This window comes from Molothrus aeneus, chromosome 3 (assembly GCF_037042795.1).
Source record: "Molothrus aeneus isolate 106 chromosome 3, BPBGC_Maene_1.0, whole genome shotgun sequence".
NCBI classification, from domain to species: Eukaryota; Metazoa; Chordata; class Aves; order Passeriformes; family Icteridae; genus Molothrus; species Molothrus aeneus.
In genome coordinates, this window is record NC_089648.1 from 9,653,691 (window position 1) to 9,674,131 (window position 20,441).

A 20,441-nucleotide genomic window follows, 5' to 3' on the forward strand; every position below is an offset into this window, starting at 1 on the left:
TGTGATGCAATCTGACTGAATGGGATAAAGCTTTGAACAACCAAGCAAAAGTTGAGAAAAGACTGGTGTGGCAACCATGCTTAGCATTTCCAGATTTGTGGACGTGGACCAAGTTGGGGTATGCTACAGTTATTATATGAATAGTTAATTCTGTAAAAATATTCATGTTCAGATGGTCTTTAATCCTTGAATGATCTTCAGAAATTGCTTCTTGCCCAAATTATGAACTGATATTAATTATAACAACATCTTATAGTATAATTATAGTGTTCTTTTCATTCCAACTCCTCCTTAGGCCTTTTACAGCATATGCATAATTCATTTTTGCTTCCCTTAAGCAACATTTAGCAAAGACAAGGGATTGTATTAGCCATTAAGAAAGGTAATCAGACCACTCTTCTGATTTCTCACCACTACACTAACTTCTAAACCTTTCTTGCCTGCTTGAAACAGTGAAGATAGAAAAGGGAACTCTAATGCGGAATAAGGGAAAAGAATAAGCTCTTGTCAGCAAAGGCAGTCCTAATGTCTCTCACAGTAACCACAGCAACACTAACTGAATAAAAGTAAGAGAGCATGAGCATTTTAGAAGAACTTTACAATTGCAAAGTTAATGTGTGATTTCTACACTAAAATACTATTTAAAAAAATATTTGGGATGATGCTGTTGATATAACCATCTGCATCTTTGCTATTAGACCCCTGGGAATTCAGACTAACTGCTTCAAAGGAATGCCATGTTAAGGTAATTCTGGTTTCACTGAACCTGCTGGAAATAGGCATGTTTTTGTAAGTATGTTTCTACTGTTTGGGCTACAACGACAATAACAAACTTTTGTGGCAGCACACAGTCATTCAGCAAGTCAAAAAGACACAATAGCAATTATTGTATTGCACTATTAATTTTTCCCATCAGAAACCACTCCTAATATTAAACAGTTGATCCTCCTGCCTGGACAAAAGCATCATCTGGCAATTGACAGCAAAATAAGCATTAAAAGAAATTATTCTTGCCTTTGTGGTGTGAAAAACTCTGTCTGTAAAGTTTTCCAATTCAATACTTACTATTATGCTTGAAGATTCTAATAGTGGCGCCTGAAAGCCTCGCACCGAGAACGAGAGAAGTGTGGTTCAACTCATCACTTAGAATGAGGCAGCCCTGTGGAGAAGGAGTACAGTGAGCATCTGCATGAACTGGGAGGCTGCAGACTCGTGTGCATGTGTGTGCCAGCATACACAGGTGTCTGTGATAGAGCATTGCACCAGTTAAGCTGTAAGGATTAAACATTAAATTAATTTTCTGCTGCTTTCCTGAAGGTGCCAAAATATGATATAGGGTTTCTTTGAATTTGGTTTTATAAGCCCTTGGAGATTTATATCACACTCAAGATAGCTCAGCCACCTCAGATGGCATCAAATCAGCAGGATGGCTTCTGTGGTAGTGTTGGAAAGAGAAAAGTTTTAGTAAAAGGCAAAATGACAAAAAAAGCCCCAACCCAGGGCAAGAGGTTCTTGCTCCTGGTAAAACACCTCACAAAAACCATTAGTTTCTTTGTTCTCTTATTTTCCTAGTAAATTCCTTAGGCAGGACTTTTTGGCTCATGTCCAGTTGGCTCTCTTTAAGTTTGAGGTGAAGTCCCCAAGGTCTTATGAGGTGTCTTTTTACCTGATTGAGGAGAGAAACTTCTAAGCTTTTTTTCCTTTTTTAAGAGACAAAAAATAGTTTTGTCACTCTGTCAACAAGGGGCACATTTCCACAGGGGTGCACTGCAAAGGCAGGCTGAAATAGTGGGATCAGATTTTCAGGCATTCCCAGGTGATGCACAGGGGCCCAATATTTCCTGTAACTGGAAAGCAGCAAATAACCCTATTCAAGACTGAGTGCTTTATATAAAATCAGGCAATGTTGCTTCCTCTATCACCTTTTTACAGCTCATTTTGAGTTGTAAGGAAAATGCAACCACCATCCCACATATAAAGGCTGCATGGCAGTAGTGTAAGGAGGAGTAAGACTGAGGCTGGCCTGGCATCAGCCCTTTGGACTGCAGAAATGAGATGAGGAGAGACTGATACCTTGTCAGTTCCACCTCCATTAGGATGTGAGTGAAGTTTAGGAACCAGAGTCTTTCTCTGGTAAATGCATAGAGAGCTGACCTGCAGTATACTTTTTATTAATTAACTCAGCTGAGAACTCCTTTTGTTTTTAGAAGCGAAAATAGAAATGTGGGAGAAGTAAACTTGTCTATTATATTAACAAGGGGCAGGACTCAGCTGAAATTCAAGTTTGAAGCCTTGTTTAGGTCTGCTTTCTATTGAACATGTTTTGCTGTGTTTCATTACCCAAAGTGCAACATATAATTAAGGAAAAATTTATTCTGGAATCATAGATTAGGCCTAGGTTGAGAGAGACTCAACAATCTCCATGGAGACTGGTTTGCAGAACTAACAATAAGTGTAGATGCAGCTTGACAAGAAAATGTAGCTGCTAGACTTAATTATAGAGGAAAACATAGGAGTAAATCTCTCAAACATAGAGTAGTTGAATAATATTTGTAATATATATAATAATACATACAGAATTTTCAAATATATATATATATATATACATATATTTATTTATTAAAAATACATACATTAATATCTTTATTTGTGCCACTTATATCTATCCCACCTCTGACAGAGGCTTGAATCTCTACATGAAGCCAGGTAAGGGAGGGAAAATTATTACACAGCTAAGACAAGTGTCTCACACTGCATATCTCCAATTTCATAAATTTACCTTCATTAATTCTCTGTATCTGTTCCCCTTGAAACTGCTGGACAAGTTCTCCAGCACCACTGCAGACTGAAGTTCTGGATAACTGAAGCAACTCACCTTGCCCAACACTTGTATTTTAGAGATCTTACAAAAGCTGCAGTCATCTTCAACAGAGAGTGAAGTGACTTCACCTCTATGCTGGTGTTTCAGAAGTCCTGGTCATACACCACAAAATTAATTCATTCTACCTCCACCAAGAGGGAGGTCATGCTTGGTGCTTGCATGGCACACTTCAAGGTTCCCCCACACTGGACAAGCCAAGGAGGAGTTACCCACTTTCCAGCTATCAGCACAGTACACCTGTTTCTGATGTCCATAGCTACCAGGATGATGGATCTCCTTTGAGTTAGGTACTCCACACTGGAGAGGAGGTCCCTTCAGCACCAAGAACCCAACTTTTGTAACATGATCACAGCTCTAGACTTGCTTTTGCTGGCAGCTCTCTTTGCAGGGCTGGCTGGAGCTCTGTCCCCCAGCAATGCAAAGCACTGTGCTTTTCCTTTTCTCAAAGTATTGTAAAAACTATCCTAATCATCATCTTCCATCACAGGCAGCTGGGAAAAATCTCAGCAAGTAGCCTAAATACTTCATCCCACAAGACCTGGACATGGGATTCAACATTTGGTTACTTTTTAAGGAGAAGCAACTTCATTAAGAGGAGCTAGAGAGCTGTATCACTGATCCTTCAGCAGATGTTAGTGATAGCAACACTCAGTGCTAGCACAGGTGATAAAGGAGCATATTCAAAGTCACAAGGTCATCAGCTTTATGACTCACACATTCCTGATACCAAGCTCTGTTCCTCGATCGAGCCTTTCCACTCACTGAAAGCCCAGAGTACTGCAAGAGCAGTTAAAACAATTAATAAATGATTGTTCTATGTGTTCCTGAAGGGAGTACTCACCTTTCCAACAAGGGCTGGAATATTCATTGAGTTAGTTGCAAAGCCCATGCCAAACACCATAGCATCTTCCACACCAAGGAACTTGGCCACGAGTTTCTCTAGTTCTACATGTTTGTCTAGGGTGCCTGCAGAAATAAGCACAGGGAATATTAAATCGTATTGAACTGGGAAAGTTATTATGACACTAAACATACAAAAGAACAGGCTAGAAGTGTGTCATTAAGCTATGTGACATTAAGTTCTGATGAGGGTTTTCCATTTGTATCCTGTGCATGTGGGCTAATGCAAGAGGTGCAAACCAGCTGTGATTAATGTTAATAAATACTGCTGCTGTTAGAGCAGCAAAGCAGTTGCTATGGAAAAAAGCTTTCTTTTCCCACAATAACTTTTGACATAGTTTATTCTGAAGACTAATTTGTTGTCTTTTTCTCTCCCCTGCAGTGAGGACAAAAACACCTTCTTTTTGTAGGAAATGTGCGACAAACATTTTAGGCATTCTTGAGTTCTCTCCAATGTGAAAACAAAAATGGGTGACAACAAAATTCTTCCTTTTCTATTGTCTGTCGATATATGTGTACAAAATTCTTAATTAGGATTTTATATGGATAGAAAAACAAAAGCATTCTCCATATTTTTCTCTGCCTTGGAAGGTAAAAGCTATTCCAGTCCCTATAACTGATGATAACTCTGCTCCTTCTTTCCTCTCAACAGCAAAGATAAAAGATAATGCAACACTAGAGACTCCTCTTTATTGCATATTAATTATCTAATATTAGTGCTTGAAGTCTCCAAACAAGTAAGGTTCTCCAACTATCCAACAAAAGCAGTATCCTTCTTGCCAATTCACAGTGAAGGATGACAAAATACAGAAGGCAAACAAACGAAAGAGTGGTGTTAAGAGACTGAGATAACAGATAGCTTTGAACAGTAAGGAATCATCTCAACTTGCCAGCTCTCTAGTCTTTGGTTGCCTGGCTGTGCATTGCAGGGACCAAGGCAGAAGGAACTCTTACAGGGTGATCTGTGGGGAAGAAAAGAGAGTGGTCTGTGGATTCTGAGAGAGCATTTCCCCTATGAACAAGGCTGTAATCGGAGAACAGAAGAAAAAAATTAGGCAAGTGAATATGTTACCTCACTTGCAATGCACAAGCTGATGGCACAATAATATAAAGTGAATTACAATGGATGGAACAAGAAAGCTGTGCTCACTGTGATGGACAAAAGGCAGATGAGTGGAAGAAATGCAGAAGCTTGGCTAGAGTGTCTCAACAAGAATGATGAGTCAGGAAGATGATCTTACCTTCATCATGGAGCAGAGCTCATTAAAAAAAATCAAATATAAATGTCAGGAGAACAGTTTCAACAATAGCAATAAATCAGCTGGTTACAGTGAAGGAGTGTTTTCATTATTTTTTCTCATTAAATATCTAAAGTAAGAATGACATCCATTTGGAAATAGAATGTGACAAATATCTATCAGGCAGGCAGGTAACTTTTCAACTATCAAGGAAGATAAGGAGCAAGGATCATGTGGCTTCTTGAAAAACCTGGATTACATGGACAGTAAAGAACAGCAGTAGTGCTGAGATTCTGCCAGAGCCTTCCTGGGTTGTGCTAGACCTGAGCCTACTCCAGCAGAGCTTCAAGAGTGTCTCTGCACTCCTTGTATCACACTGCGTGTACCTGGGGCTGGGTTGTCACTGTGCCCTGAGAATGAGATTATGTGACACAGAAAATGTGGCTCTGCAGAAACTCCACTACCTGTGAGCTGAGTCTGTGTGAAGCTCTTTGAGGATGGCAGTTTTTTGAATTTGTACATCCCAAGACACACGAGGATATGAGCTGGCTCTGCACACAGCCACTGTTTAGTACCCAGGTTCCATGAAATACAAAACAGAGTTTCAGAGCTGGGCTGCTCACTGGAAATGTGGGTAAGAATCTGTCTCAAGGTGAAAACCCAGCAGGACCCAGCATTTATTTCTGAGGTTCTGTATTATTTGCAAATTGGGCCCATCTAGTCTTCAATCTACAGCACCCATGGACAACTAAGAGTTCCAGGAGGATCAGCTGCCTTCGTGCTCCCTGCAGATGTTATTTTGTCACTCCAGTGCTATCAGCACACCAACAGAAGATGAAATCTGAAATGGAAGCTCGAAGCCAAGCACATTATGGTCACAGCTTGAATTAGAAGGTTTGTGAAAGCATGAGAAACAAGCAGTGTGTGCTTTGCGAGGCAGGCATTTTAAGGCATGACACAATTGTCTCTGACTCTTCCAGGGATAAGTCTGACACTGGGGTGGAGTTAAATTGCTTTTTGGGGTTGCATCACATGTTTTCTGTTTTTATAAACAGGAAAGGCCTGACTCAATACAGACTGTTCTGTTAAAGCTCTTATTAGATGACCCACAAAAGAACAGCACATTTTGCACCTATTTTTATTAATTTTATCATGGTGAAGAATGACTCATTTCGATAGTGACCGATTCCTACTTATTATTTGCTAATCCTAAGTGCGAACGCAGATGATACTGTACATCACTGTTGCCTACAAATCCTAGACTACAAATTGAAATTGGTTAGCAAAACAAAATCCTGAATGGCAAAGATTTGCAAAGTGAGCCCTGGTTTTGAATCATGTTAATTACCATGGCAATACTGTTGGTGGTAAGTAAGGTGTTGCAGAAGCAATACAACACACACCAGTACTGTCAGTGGGAGGTTCATGGCAGCTGTATACATTGAAAAGAATTGAAAAAGCATATAATTATGCAATTATTTAATCATATCAGGAGATATTTCTAGACAGGATGTCCTTGGACACTGTAGAAATGGCATCAATTCTATCACCTCTCTCCACTGGAAGAAACAAGGGGTCAGTCATGTGCTGCTGGGGTGAAGTTTGTCCACTAGCATTCCCAGCTGGTCACAGCCACCACCATGACAAGTATAAACAGCACTGCCAGACAGATGCAAATTTGATCCAAAGGAACTGGCACAAGCTGAAACATCTCAGCATCTCAAGCTACATAACAAAGGCAATAATTACACAGCTCCTCATTAAATACAACCTTAGAGATGTCAAGTAAGGTTAGCTTGGCCCTTAAAATGTTTTGTATTGTGCTAGATTCAAGACCAGTATCATGATCTGATGAATTAAAAGTGATATACTAGATATATCTTTTTAATCTACTGTATACACACTTGCCCTATAAACAGACATTAGAATTTTCCAACTGACTGACTACAGCTTAGCTTGACCCAACAAATGAGGATACAAGTAAGCAATGTACACCAAATCACCAGGAAAGATTTAAGACAAAAAAAGAGAAAGGTACCTGCATTTTTAAGAGACAAAATCCTTTTGAAAGTTATTCTTCCCTGCTGAACAGCCGTAAGTAATACAATACAGCAGGAGTTACTGTGATCCGAGACTGTATAGATATTAAGATCACAGATCATATCAAAAGTGGACTTTCACAATGGGAACCACCTCCACAGATTCCCACACTTCTCACAGCAAATCCCCTCCTTTTCAAAATCTGATGACCCAGTTCCCTCCATTAACTTGCCACTGCACTCTGGTGACAGGGAACATGAAGTACACAGGCTTTTTCATACACTTGCTGTTTTTTCATATCCATGCTGTTGGGCTGAAAGTCACTGCCAGACTACTAGAGAGATAAAGCTGGAAAATGGACTTCCCATGATCCACAGAGTCATTATTTAGTTTGACATTTTCAGCTTGGACAAGGTGGTTTATGCCACTGGTTAGTCTGCCCAATACAGTCTTTCAGGTTCTTATACACTAATGACACAGACTGGTTGAACTGCCAACACTGGCAACAGTATCCTGTCATAGAATTTTATGTTTGGAATTCCAACAGCCAAAGAAGACAGGGAAACACCTGCTCCCCTCAGGTTAAACAAAAGCTGGAAGAGTAAACTGATACAAGCAACAAGGCCTTGAAAGAAAAAAGAGCAGCTGGGAACCCTGTGCATCCCTGGCGTGACTCACCAAGGTGACTGAGAACCATTACACTATGGAAATGAGGGTTTGTCAGCAGCATCCTTGGGAGGGTGGGGAGCAGAACAAAACATCTGAACTTCCTTGTCACAGCTGAAACTTAAGGTCACAAACTCACTCTGGTAAGATGAATACACTGCATGGTAAGATGCTTGTCAGAGATGAAAAAACCTGTATAATTGAAAGACATACATGCTTTTACAAAAAGCAAGATTGGACGAGTTATTAATAGCAAGATGAAGAAACAGAAGCTGTGGAAATTATATTAATTCTTGACACCATGTTACCAGAGCAGATGGTGCAGATGGTATCACTGTCCTACAGACCCACTAGCAGAGGAAAGCCTCAACTTGTAGAATAAGATTTGTTGGAAAAAGAAGGAGAAAAGCACACAGTAATGTTATGCAGTTGCCTCATTTAACACTGTCTGTGCAGAAAAGAGTCCCAAAATAAGGGGGTTTTGATGAATCATCTGATAGAAAGGAAATGCTCAAGTTTTCTTAACATTGCTACCAACTGACTGGGCTTTCATACCACAAAGATGCCGTGGGTGTCATAAATCTAATAATGTACCAGTGTAATTTAGTGATTCTCAGACAAAAAGTAGATTAGTTTTAACTGAACTTCCAGATGAATTTAGATCTTCTGGGTTCGTTTCCTTTTTTTTTCTTTTGCCTTTAGAAAAACTCAAAGTTAAAATTTCCAGTGTAAATCCAGCATCTTCATGCCAAAGCCTGAATGGCAGCATCTTAAGTATCGAAATATTTGCATGAAGATAACATCATATATCAAAGATACTTTAGGTATTAAACAATCACACAACCCTTAATTCCTACAGATGCCTTCAATTCCACCTGCTAGAAGATGGGCTAGCCAGACTATTAATCTTGGATTGCAAAGCATACTTTTGCAATGGTGAAATACAAGGAACAAACCTGACCCAATGATTATAAATTGATTGTAAGCTGGATTAGTTATTTATGAGAGGGTAGGCACAAAAAGGAAAAGGATGTTAGTGAATGTGACAAAACTGTTTCCTAATTTGTACCATACCCTATCAGAAAATAGCTAAGATTATGAAATATGTGTATCTATACACATATATATATACATGCACACAAATTCTCATTTTTGTTTCTTTATTTCTCCTTAAAATCCCACTTGGAAACTGTAAATTATGGGACATTCAGTTCTTTATCTCTTTCTCCAAACTGAAAAATGAAACATTTATTCATGTTTGTACAGTATTATGTTTAAAATGAGCCTTGGCCCTAATTAAAGCTTTGAAGTACTATAAAAGAAAGAATGGCCAAATAACTATTTTTATCTTCTTGAAATGCTGCTAGAAATTCACATTAGGCCTTAAAACCCAGTGGAAAGAGGTGAATGAATCTGAACTACTTTTGTATATTAAATGTTGGCACAGATTTTCAGATCTGCTTTCTAGAAATGAGATCACAGTCAAGCGTAAAAAAATCCTCAAATAAAGAAAAAAGCCCTAACACTGAGTGCAAGTTAGGTGCTAAAGGGTAATCTCCTAACATGCCCTGCAGAGTGAATCACCCTGCAAGTGCTCTGTGCAGGCTCCATCTTGTTTTTTGGTCTAAGGGATAATCACAGAAGAAGGATTTCAAAAGGCAGGAATCCTGCCTGGCTGCTTAAGCAGCACTAATCACATGTTTGCTCCGGTTACTCGCGTATGTCATCTCCATGAGGAACACTGGGGAGTTAGATAAACAGAGAATTGTTAGCACTGGCTGTCCATGTGACAGTCCTGTCACCAGCCTGGCCCTAGGAGCACTCAGAGCATGATAATCTGCCTTATCTTAAAAAAAAGAGTGTAACTTTGCTGATTTTGTTATCTGCAAGCAGCAAGCAGGCAACTAATTTGCATGTTTCTCAATAATTCTCAGTCACATTGCTTAGAATAGGCTGACTATAAACACTGAAAACCAGGATGGGCTCAGAGAAAAGGCTTTTGGATCTGCATTTAATAGTAGCCAACTCCCAATCCAGTTATAAAAAAAAGGACTTTATGTTCAAGTTGTCATTCTTTCATATTTTTTTACTATATGGAGGGAACACTTGCTATTTCATATTTATTTAGGTTTCTATGTGCTGGCAGTTTTATTAGGCTAAAAATAACACTTTTGAGAGAAAAATTAAAATACATATAACAGTAGAGATATTTTTGTTTATATGGAATGCCCTAACATTCCCAACACTCCAGTTAGTTGAACAGTTGGTGGCCAGTTACTTATGGAATCACAGAATGAATCACAGAACAGTTTGTGCTGGAAGGAACCTTACAGATCATCTCATTCCAATGCCTTGGACAGAGACATGGACGCCTTTCACTAGATCAGGTTGCTCCAAGCCCCACCCAGTCTGTCCTTGAACACTTCTAGTAATGGGCATCCACTGGACAACCTGTTCCAGAGCCTCACCACCCCCACAGGAAAGAATCTCTTCCTGAAATCTCATCTGACCCTGCCCTCTGTCAGTTTGAAGCCATTCCCTCTTATCCTGTCACTCCACACCCTTGTAAAAAATCCCTCTCAAGCTCTCTTGTAGCCACCTTGAGTTACTGGATGGCTACTTAAATCCTTCAACATTCAAGAGTAATTTTCTCAGACCCAACATTTATACCTAAAAAGCAAAACTTCCTACTTCTTTTTATGTCCCAGTTGGTTTCTTGACGTATAACGAATGAGGTAAAGAAATTTTTAAAATTACCTTTTCCTGAACCTGCAGGAGAGACTGCTGCTGACAAAAACTGTTTTAATTTAAATAACACCCATGGTCAATTTTCTCCTTAAGATCTGGTAGGTGCAGATCTCTCTGTATCCTCTCTTGGCATCTCTCAGAGTTCATAAGGACCCCCTGAATCAGGTACAGTTTGGGTATTTCTAGTAACTATCAGTGAGTGCTCCTCTGCACACGTGGAGAGTGTGCAAGAGTGTCTGTCTTCTGTCCCTTAGAACACACACAAGAGTGTGTGTTCTAAGGGACAGAAGTTCTGATATCTGCAGTGTTATGGATACATATTATAATATTGCATTTTTGCAAATATTAAAATGGATTTTATATGTGTGATGTTAAAGTAATTTTGTTATAAAAATATAGTTTTTATTTCTGTTGTTAATTAAGCTTAGACACGGTAGTGAAATAGCTGTGCTTGTGTTAAAATGCCTGCTGGGATGGGATAACATCCAATGCACACAGGATGAGGACTCTGCTATTGATATGCCAACTATCAGCATCTGCTGTCTGAAGACAGAGTGGACCAAGGCCCAAAGTGGAAGTGAAAAGAAGGAGCCAAAATCACAGCCAAGAAACATGCATGCTCTAAAAAGGCAGACCCAAGGAAGGGCCATGTAAAATAGCTCCCAGAATATGTAAACTAGTTTATAAATATGCATAGGGCTCTATGAATATGCAACAGGCTGGTGTAAGGGATAAGGTATTTAAAGGGTGTCCCCAAAGGTGACAGTGTGCTCTTGGCTGAGTGCCATAATAACCTTTGCTCCAAGGTCCTTGTCTCCTGCTGTCCTTTATTAAACTTTTTATGTTTTCACAGGAGAACGAACATGCTTTTCACAGCAGTGATGAGCTCCTCAGGTGTGGCAGCCTCCAGCACTTAGGTGAAAACCTTCTACCAGCTTCATACAATGCCCTGTACATCTGGTAGTGGGAAAGGACAGTGAATCCTGACCACTCTTCCACATCACACATTATGCTGAAAATGTCTATAATTTCTCCCCTTAGGCTCTTTTTTTGAGACAGATGACAGGCCTTTGTGACAGCTGGAGAAAAGCAGCTCAGTAGTTCTTCACCCAGAAGCTGTCTGAGGTCTTTGACGATCCCTGTGGCTCTTCTCTTACACTTTCCAGTTTTGCTAAATATTTTTGATCAGACCTGCACAGGGTACTCAAGACAACAACAAACAGCAGCTTTATGCAGTAGTGTACTGAGGCTCTATGGTTGGCTTTCTGCGTACTTCCTAGTAATTTCTAGAGTCTGTTTTGCTTTCTGCTCGTGGAACAGCAAGTTAATTCTTCCATGGATGTACCCCTTATAACTTCAAAATCTTGCTCCTAGGGGCTAATAGCTAGCTTGGTCTTAAAAAAAGGAAAGTACTTTTATTTCACATTGAAAGTCCCACAAACCCTGCAGAAACATGTCTGAAATGACACCGTTATGGTAAGAAATTAATTATTATGATTATTATAATTAAGAAGAGCATGGAATTAAAAATGGATTGAAAAGCCTTAAATCTTTTTATGAGGGATAAGCCTTGGAAGGTCAGCCACTGTTTTCACCAGCTTTAACCCTGTTCTCAGAGGAAACTACCTGCAACAGCATTCTGGTATGACAGCATTGTATGCCATCTCCACAGCCTCCACAGTTTTAAGAGGAGGAGTGTAGGCAGAAGACCATAAAGGACAGTTTTACCATCATGTATCCTTTCAAACACCACTCATATTACTTTTATTTGTGTCCTCTTTGTTTTACCCTCTATCTGAAATCCTCTGAAAGTAGTGGAATGATTTCTCAGAAAGAGAGCTACTACTGCTTGGAGAGAGACCTTGGTAAAACTCAGACGTGCCAGACACTTAAATGCACACAAGCAGAACAGTACTTTCAAAGTGAATTAGCTTGAAAATATAAATATGTTCAAGTGCTCTCTTGAATTAAAACCCTACAGGCAATTTGCAGCCTTGGCTCTTGCAGCTCACTGCACTTCTACTTCAAAACACTTTAGCTCCACACACAATAACAACAGAAGTCTTTAAATGTGATCTGCCCAGAGACAAACTCATCCTGTTCCTTTTATCTAAGATGAAGATGAGAAATGATAAAGGTAAGATGTTTCATTCAGACCCTTCCTTGTCTCTCTCTTTAATATATCTAACTCAGAACTTTTCTGTTCTACTATGATGAGAATGGAGCAAAAGAACATAAAGGAGCAAGGAAAGAGGGTATCCACTCTGGATAAGAGGCTGTTTATACAGACCTTGGTGACAGAGCTCCAAAGAGCCAGCACCAACAAAGGAGCCACTCCTCAGTGCTGCCCTGTGGAGCCACCTCTCTCCATGGAGCACACAAACACAGCCCCTCTGTTGCCTGCCCAGGATAAACTGCTGTGACTGCTCAGTTACACCAGCTAAGCCAGGCCTAAACACCCTGCTTTCCTTTGTCCAAGCTGCTCTCCAAAATCCATTTCCAAACGACTGAGATTCACAAGGCTTTTAGGATGCTGTTTATCTGCAGCCCATTCTTGCATTGTGAAGAGTCTTGATGCAGTTCATGGGACTGTTTATTGTGAAGGCAATTAAAATGAACCTAAATCCTTGCTCAATCAGTCAAGACAACTTTGAGTACAGAACAGATGAAGAGAATATCCCAGAAATCTCTATACCTGGGCTCTCAGATAGATGGGATGAAGTTACTTAGTAAGATTTTTAATATTTGAACACAGAATCCTCTTTTAATAAGAAGTTGGGTTGGTGGTTTTTTGGTTTTGTTTTGGTTTTTTTTGTTTTATTGTTTTTAATTTTTTTTTGTTGTTTGTTTTTAAGAATGAATCTTCCAGTAAAAAAATTCAGCAAAAGCTACAGAATAAGGAACATCAGCCATAATCTTAGATGTCCTGAAAACAACTTGAAATGTTCTTAGACAAAATGGAATCTGGGAGAAAAAGAGAGAAAGCTTCCTTCAATACCTTAAAGGACTAGCAATGGTGAGCACTTTCAAGCATGAAATTCAGGTTAAATAATAATATATTGCAGTCACCAGATGGGTCACCTACACAAGGAAAGTAGGATCAATCTGTAAACCCTCTCTGAATGGTGTCACTGACATAATTATTATTGGCAAATCAAACCACAATGACAAGATAAGAAGCAGATCATAAATTTTGCATTACTTTTTCTTCTGAAATGAAGACTTTATTTAAAAAAACTAAATTAAATATAGTATATATTTAATTTAGTATTAATTTAATTTATATAATTTATATAAATTTATATAATTTATATATAAAATAATAAAATAATATAATAATATATAATATAATAAATATATTATTTATATATAAATTTATTTAATTTATATAATTTAAAAATTATATATATAATTTTTTCTGTAAGTTTTATGGAAGAACATAGTTTACATTGGAGATAAAAATGTAATTTTTTTAGGTTGCTGGATTACAAAAAATAATTTTTTATAGACTTCTCCATTCTGGGAAGCCTTCTTTTTTTTTAATACTCCCAAGAAAGATAAAGCCTGAAGAGAAACCTCCCCTTGCATTTCTCTGGTTTGAAACTGGTTTTTTTTTTTTTTGAAATGTAAGATGATTGTACCCTAAGGAATGCAAGGCTTTGTGTTGAAGGTAACACTGCATGCAGTCTACAAACTAACAAAGCAGACAATCATAACAGAGAAAAGCAAAAATGTCAAATGGAACCTCCCTGAATTTATTTGCTAATGGCAAGCTAGAAATTTCTGTTTTGTGCCAGTAGTATCTCATAAAACATTCCAATACATTCTTAGAACATGGGATTAAAAACATTATGCAAAAGATCATTTAACTAATCTGAAACCTCTGTGTGTGGTAACTGATACAAATCTGTGATGCAGTTGAATTTGCCCCAGAAAAATTGTTGAAATCTCAATGTGTGTTTCCATCATTAAAAATCCCAGGCCAGTAGATGACACACTTGGTTTAGCTTTTCCAAAAATCAATAGTAACTTTCCTTTTGAAAAAAAAAACCCATGTGAGAACAAATAAAACACAGCATTTCTTCTAATTGTGAAACAAGTAATTGCTGATGTGATTAAAGTTCTCTGTATCCAATTCTTTTAAGATATCTGTGAGAAGAAGAGTTTAGTTACAGGACCTTTGGTGGCCATCTTGCAGTTTACTCACCCATCTCTTGCCTGGTACTGCAGACTCCTGTCCCATATTTTTCTAACTCTATGGTCACAGTTTTCAAAGCATTAACATCTGTTTCTGCAAAGCCGAGGTAGTTATAAGAACCCATATTGATTACATTCTTGATAGTCCTTCCTGTAAACCTGTAATTAAAGCAAATTTTGAACAACAGTGCAATTTTCCTTCCAATCCCAAATCAAAAGAAAAAAATCCCAAAATTTTTCCACCAAATTTTGTTCCAGTGTCAAATTCCTACTTGTGAATTGACAATCCTCATATTCTAACAGCCCAAAAGTTTTTTTAGCCTTCCTCTTTTCCTTACTAAGTACTTCAAGGTCAGAGTGCTTTCTAGAAGCTACACTGTAGATGGCAATAAACTGGTGTGGGATCACTGGCTGCTTTTATGGATTTAAATAAACAAACAAACCTATGACTTTACTTAAGGAACAACTGAGAGACATTAATTTTTCAAGCAAATTGTCAACTGCTTTCATTAAGTCACCAGTCTTCTCACACACACACAGAACTTAAAGTTGATGAAAATATGGGAAACACTATGATACATTCTCAATAAGCTCAAATATAGCCGACCTACACATTGTCTACGCTGTGAATTCCCATAGCTGTGTAATTCAGCTGCATTACACCAAAACTTTCAATCTGCTTAAAACCCACTGCCAAAGACTCACAATGAAAGCAAGAAGCCACATTCATGCAGTGCAAAAAATTATGATATAAAACCTAAATGAGGGACAAAACCAATTTTGTTGTAATATTCAGAGTCAAGGTCTATTGTTATAAATGGTGTGTGAGGAGTCTTGTGCTGACACAGCCAAACCCATTTGCAACTGAGTTGGAAATCTATGCTGAATTTCCAAACAAATACTCAGAAGAAAAGGGTCAGATTGTCAGCATGGTGCTGACTGCAGAAAGAAACATGCTGGTGGATATTAGACAAGGATCTGGACACAATTTTGTGTGCTTTGCAGAGGTGTCAGGAGTATGCTCACGAGGCTGAGAGCAGCAGAGTGTAAGATGACTCACCTAAATGTCCAGTTGTAATCATCTGTAACACGTTCCATGAGGTCAAACTGTGGCCCAGGGACACTGCAAATGGGACGGTTCCAGTTATCCCGTATTCTCAAATAGAGGTTCCTGGTGTAAAAGTTCTCAAAATCTTGATAAAGTGGCACAAAATCCTGGTTTGAAAACATGCACAGGGTTATGTTGCTGTGAAAATATCTCCTTCTGTACCTAAGTCTTTCCTATTAACAAGGAAAAACTGATTCATCAATAAACAGAGAGTCATAGCAGCCACATGGTCCTGTGTCACTTACAACTCCAAACAGCAATAGTGAATACTTACTATAATCCTTTTAAAACACAATGTTGTATTTCTTAGAGGGTAGAGTATTTTGTTTCTGTTTAAAGATTGGGGGATTTTTGGTTGGTCAGTTGTTTTTTTTTTTTTAGGTAAACAAGTTGGTCTAACTCTATATATACTGAGAATTGGAAATAGAAAAAAAAAAAATCAAGATTCTTTCACTTAAAGAAACCAATTGCTTCAAACAGCATTTTTCTATGTGTGGATCAGGTTGCAGAAAAGTAGGATAAACAACACACTACATTTCATGAAATGCTGGATACATAAGACAAAAGCTAGTCCAATATATGTGATTTGGGCCTAGGGTGGAGATCCACTTAAGACAATTTGTTTGGTTGAGAATGAATGAATATCCATGGATTTTACTTGGAAATTAAATTTAAACGCAGCTTTTTCTTTATATGAAGCAGCAATATATATCCATGTTGAGCACTGCATACAATAAACAGATAAAATAACATGGCATGCAGTTAACATATGTGGGAAAATTAAATAAACATGCAATCCATAGTGAAGGACAAAAAATTTAATTGGCACAACTGGAATTAACAAATGGCCAGATCATGAAGTGAATTGAAAGTGATATTTCAAAATCTAAAACAGGAAACAATTTCAGGAGTTTTATTTGCAAGAGAAACAGTAAAACTCCTCATGTTTTTCCTTCATTATGCCAGGTGTTACCATAAATGATGAATCAAACTGCACAGAGAAGGAGGAGGAACAAAAAATTTTAAGCAAAGTTGGAAGGCAGTTGATCTTGCTAAAATGCAAGTTTCACTTGGAACTGTATGGGGTGAAAAAATGTTGGGAGTTACAAGAATTCAATTATAACAAAATTAGAACTTACTCACAGTGAAAGACAGCATAAGATAGCCAGATGGGACAAAGGAAAATTTGGGTTGAAGAGATTTGGAAAGATGATATATTAAACAATAAGGCATTTATGAATTTTCTTTTTCTGTGGATTGACTTAATAAACTGAGATTCTGTTTTGCTGAGAGTATTATGGCACTCTTAGAATGAGGTGAACATGTCCCTGGGTAAAAATGATGATTTTACATAAAAGTAGGTATATAATCATACACATGCATACAACTCCACTGGCAGGGTGTGTCACTCCTCTCACCCCTGCGCAATGCTCTGTAAAATGAAAGTTGTCTGCCTTGTAACTCTCACAAGTTGCTGTAAGTCACTTACAACCAGAGGAAAACTCAGCTGTGGATACAGAATGACTTTTTCATACATACTTTTTGTTGTTCTCTCTCCGCAGCAATGTTACGCTTTTCTAGTCCCCAGGCTCTCATAAAATCTCGCAGGTAGCCAAATATTGTTCCCACTGCAAACCCCACGAAAGTAAAAACTGCAACATACATTGGTGCCTGTTCAAAGTGCTCAATAAATGTTTTTTTGTAGAGGGTTCCGTTTGACACTCCATTCTTCTGAAAAAACAGAAGAGAAATTTCTGATTAATACATGTAATCTCATCAAAGCTTTGACCTTGGGGCAAACCTTTTTCTGTGCTAAGGAGAGGCATTTAGACCTCACACTATAGATCAGCTAAAGAGGAGGACCTTTAACACTGCAGCTGCCACTGACCACTACAAGTATCTTCCATTTTCCCTCCTCTCATGTCCTCAGCTGCAGGTGTCTTCAACACCACTCCCTTGTCTATTTTGAAACATATGAAACTTATGAAAGATTGGCTGTGTATTATTGTGCAATTGGACAATTATTTCAAAGGTGATTAAATGGAAACCACAATACTCTGTCTTGCAAGAGAGCACTATAAAAAGGGAAGGGCAGCATTGAAAGCTCACCTACACTATCCCTGACTGCTTCTGGAAGTCTTGAGTAACCAACCCATTGCAGCAACTAACCTATATAAAACAAATCCTGCCTAAACCAGGGCAGCTTTGCTGTGATGTTCTCCAGACCTGAGAGAGTATCCAAAGCAGTTATGATCCCTGCCTTCTGTTTCTCTTCTGATTTCACAAATGCTTTTAATCCTATTTTCAGTAACATCTCCCCTAATTCTAAGGCTACTTAAAACAAAATAGAGAAGAGGAAAAGTAAAGAAAAAAACCTAAGAAGACACACAGACAGCCTTGCTGGTTGGAATCAGTGATCCCATTGTGAGCAAATTCTAGAAATTTACAACAGTGTGTGGACAAAATATTTTGTCATTAAAATATATCAAGATTTTATTTTTTAAATTAAAGAAGCTAAGTTTTTCAGTTGCTATATTCAATAGGCTCATTAGACTGTTCTTTGGAAGAGTGGTAACTCCCTTATTTCTGCAAAACATGATAGCCTTTACAGTTACTGTCTAGTAACAGCCAATCTGCTAATCCAAAATTAACAAAACATAATCCAGAAAAAAAATAGTGCCCTGTTAAAACAAGCCAAAACCAACCAAACAAATACCCACGACATATATTTTGACATATTATAAAGCAAAAGTGCCAGCATATGAAGAAATACCATTAACACATTTCTGCCTGTGGGAAGGATGAACTAAAAATGTAGATTACCTTGTTATGTAATGTAGCAAGCTGAACTAGAATATTCATATCAAGAACAACTGCCAATTCACTATACTTGTAAGGACAGAATATTATTGATCTTCATATTGCATTAAAATGTCTTTACCCTCACAGGATTTAGATTTCTGTTGTAACTTGCTGGTCCAATCACTGGATTGCCCAATGGTTTTGGAGGAGAAAAAGAAAGTAAAATAATAATAATAATAATAATAATATAAAAAAGCATTGTTGGGCACAAGAGAAAAATAGAAAGGCTGTTAAGGAAACTTTAAAAAGAAAAAAAAAATTCTGGCTGGGCTGAACAGAAACATATTTAGACTTTGGAAACACTTACTGCCCTGCAAGGGAGAAGGAATGCAGGACTGGCTCTCACCATGTGAGGGAACACCTTTGAAGAAATAATACACATGCACTCCTACCTCAAGCTAATTGCTCTTTTAGGGCAACCTATTTACCATGAAAAACATTTTATGAGTATGAGTTAAATACATGGTGAAGTCAAATTTCACATGAGTCACAACAGCTGTGTGCACATAGTGATGAGATAAAGCAAATATTTCAGAAAGGATTAAGCTCAGTCCTATTACTTTACATTTGCCATGGGCTAAAAGCATGTTTATGGTCATCTGTGGAAATTCAAGTGGCATTGTAGTTTGATGTTCTTGAATCAATTGGCATCAAGCTATGATGATGTGATAATGCACCTGAGCCCGGAGGAGAGAGCTATGATGTTTCTGTTCATTGATTTTATTAAGAAACACTTCATTGCTGTAAACCTTATTGGTGAAGGGACAGGAAGGCTCCTATCAGACTTCTGCACTGTAACATCCTTCTTCCACAATAAAACTGTGCTGTTGTGGAACTCTCATTTTAGCAGGTGCCATTTGATGCAGTCAGTGTGACACAGTATTTAACCAGGTAACCACTCTCACTGTCCTGAACACAAACAGCTGGAAGGAACAAGCATAGATAGCAGTGAAGCATGAAGAGTGTGCAGCCAGATCTGACTCACATTCTTCAGACCACGAAGGACAAAACCCAAGAGTCTTCAAACAGTTGGTATAAGGTTGGGAGAACAAATTCAGAAAACACAGTGACACCTTCTCTAAAAATAAAGTGAGGAAAACAAAGAGTATTTAAACCAACCCTAGAGTCCCACAAATAACTAAAGAGAGAGCCTCAAGAAAGAATAATCAAAACAAGTGGATTTGCTGCTTCTGGAGAGTGGGAGAGTGGTAGTGGGGATGTTTTTGTGCAGCATTTCTGATCCAAGTCATGAGTGACTGACTGAATATCATGTGGATGTTCAATTTCAGCCAGTCTAAATTGGCTGAATTGGTCAGTGAAGCAATGGCTGTCATTTTGCACTACATTACTGTTGACTTTTTCTATGTTATCATAAAGTTTTATCTCAGAGGAAGGAGGTGGATTTGTAGACTGTGCTTTAGAACAGCAGCTATACAGTGAAGGGAGATGTAATTCAACTGCTGCTGGCACTGAAATCAAATACAGCAGATTTCCTACAAATGCCTGAAACCATTCAGAGATCATTAGTCACACCATTACACAGCAGCTGCTCTGCTGAATTATGTCTTATTACCTGTAATAACACCAGCAGTAGACAGAACATTTTCTACTCCATACCTTAAACTGTAGCAATTGGTTGGGGAAAGATTCTAAAAAACATATAAATCCTTCCAACTTTAGCAATTGGTGACTTTGAGGTTTTATGACTCTAAGATTGTCTTATCACCTTGTAACAGTCATCAGGGGATAACTATGAATGTGTTCATCATTTTTGAACCTAAAAATATTGGGGAAATAAATT

General features: G+C 38.2%; 1 protein-coding gene across 1 annotated transcript in view; it reads right to left on the bottom strand.

Annotated features, from left to right (window-relative positions):
* SPTLC3 (serine palmitoyltransferase long chain base subunit 3) overlaps positions 1-20,441 on the bottom strand; it is an 81,909-nt gene that overhangs the window by 33,687 nt on the left and 27,781 nt on the right. The window contains exons 2-6 of the mRNA XM_066547786.1: positions 17,318-17,509; positions 15,731-15,885; positions 14,681-14,829; positions 3,723-3,847; positions 1,066-1,159 (exon numbers count right to left, since the gene is read on the bottom strand). Of these exons, the coding sequence (XP_066403883.1) occupies positions 1,066-1,159; positions 3,723-3,847; positions 14,681-14,829; positions 15,731-15,885; positions 17,318-17,509 (715 nt within the window). The remainder of the gene's footprint in view (positions 1-1,065; positions 1,160-3,722; positions 3,848-14,680; positions 14,830-15,730; positions 15,886-17,317; positions 17,510-20,441) is intronic.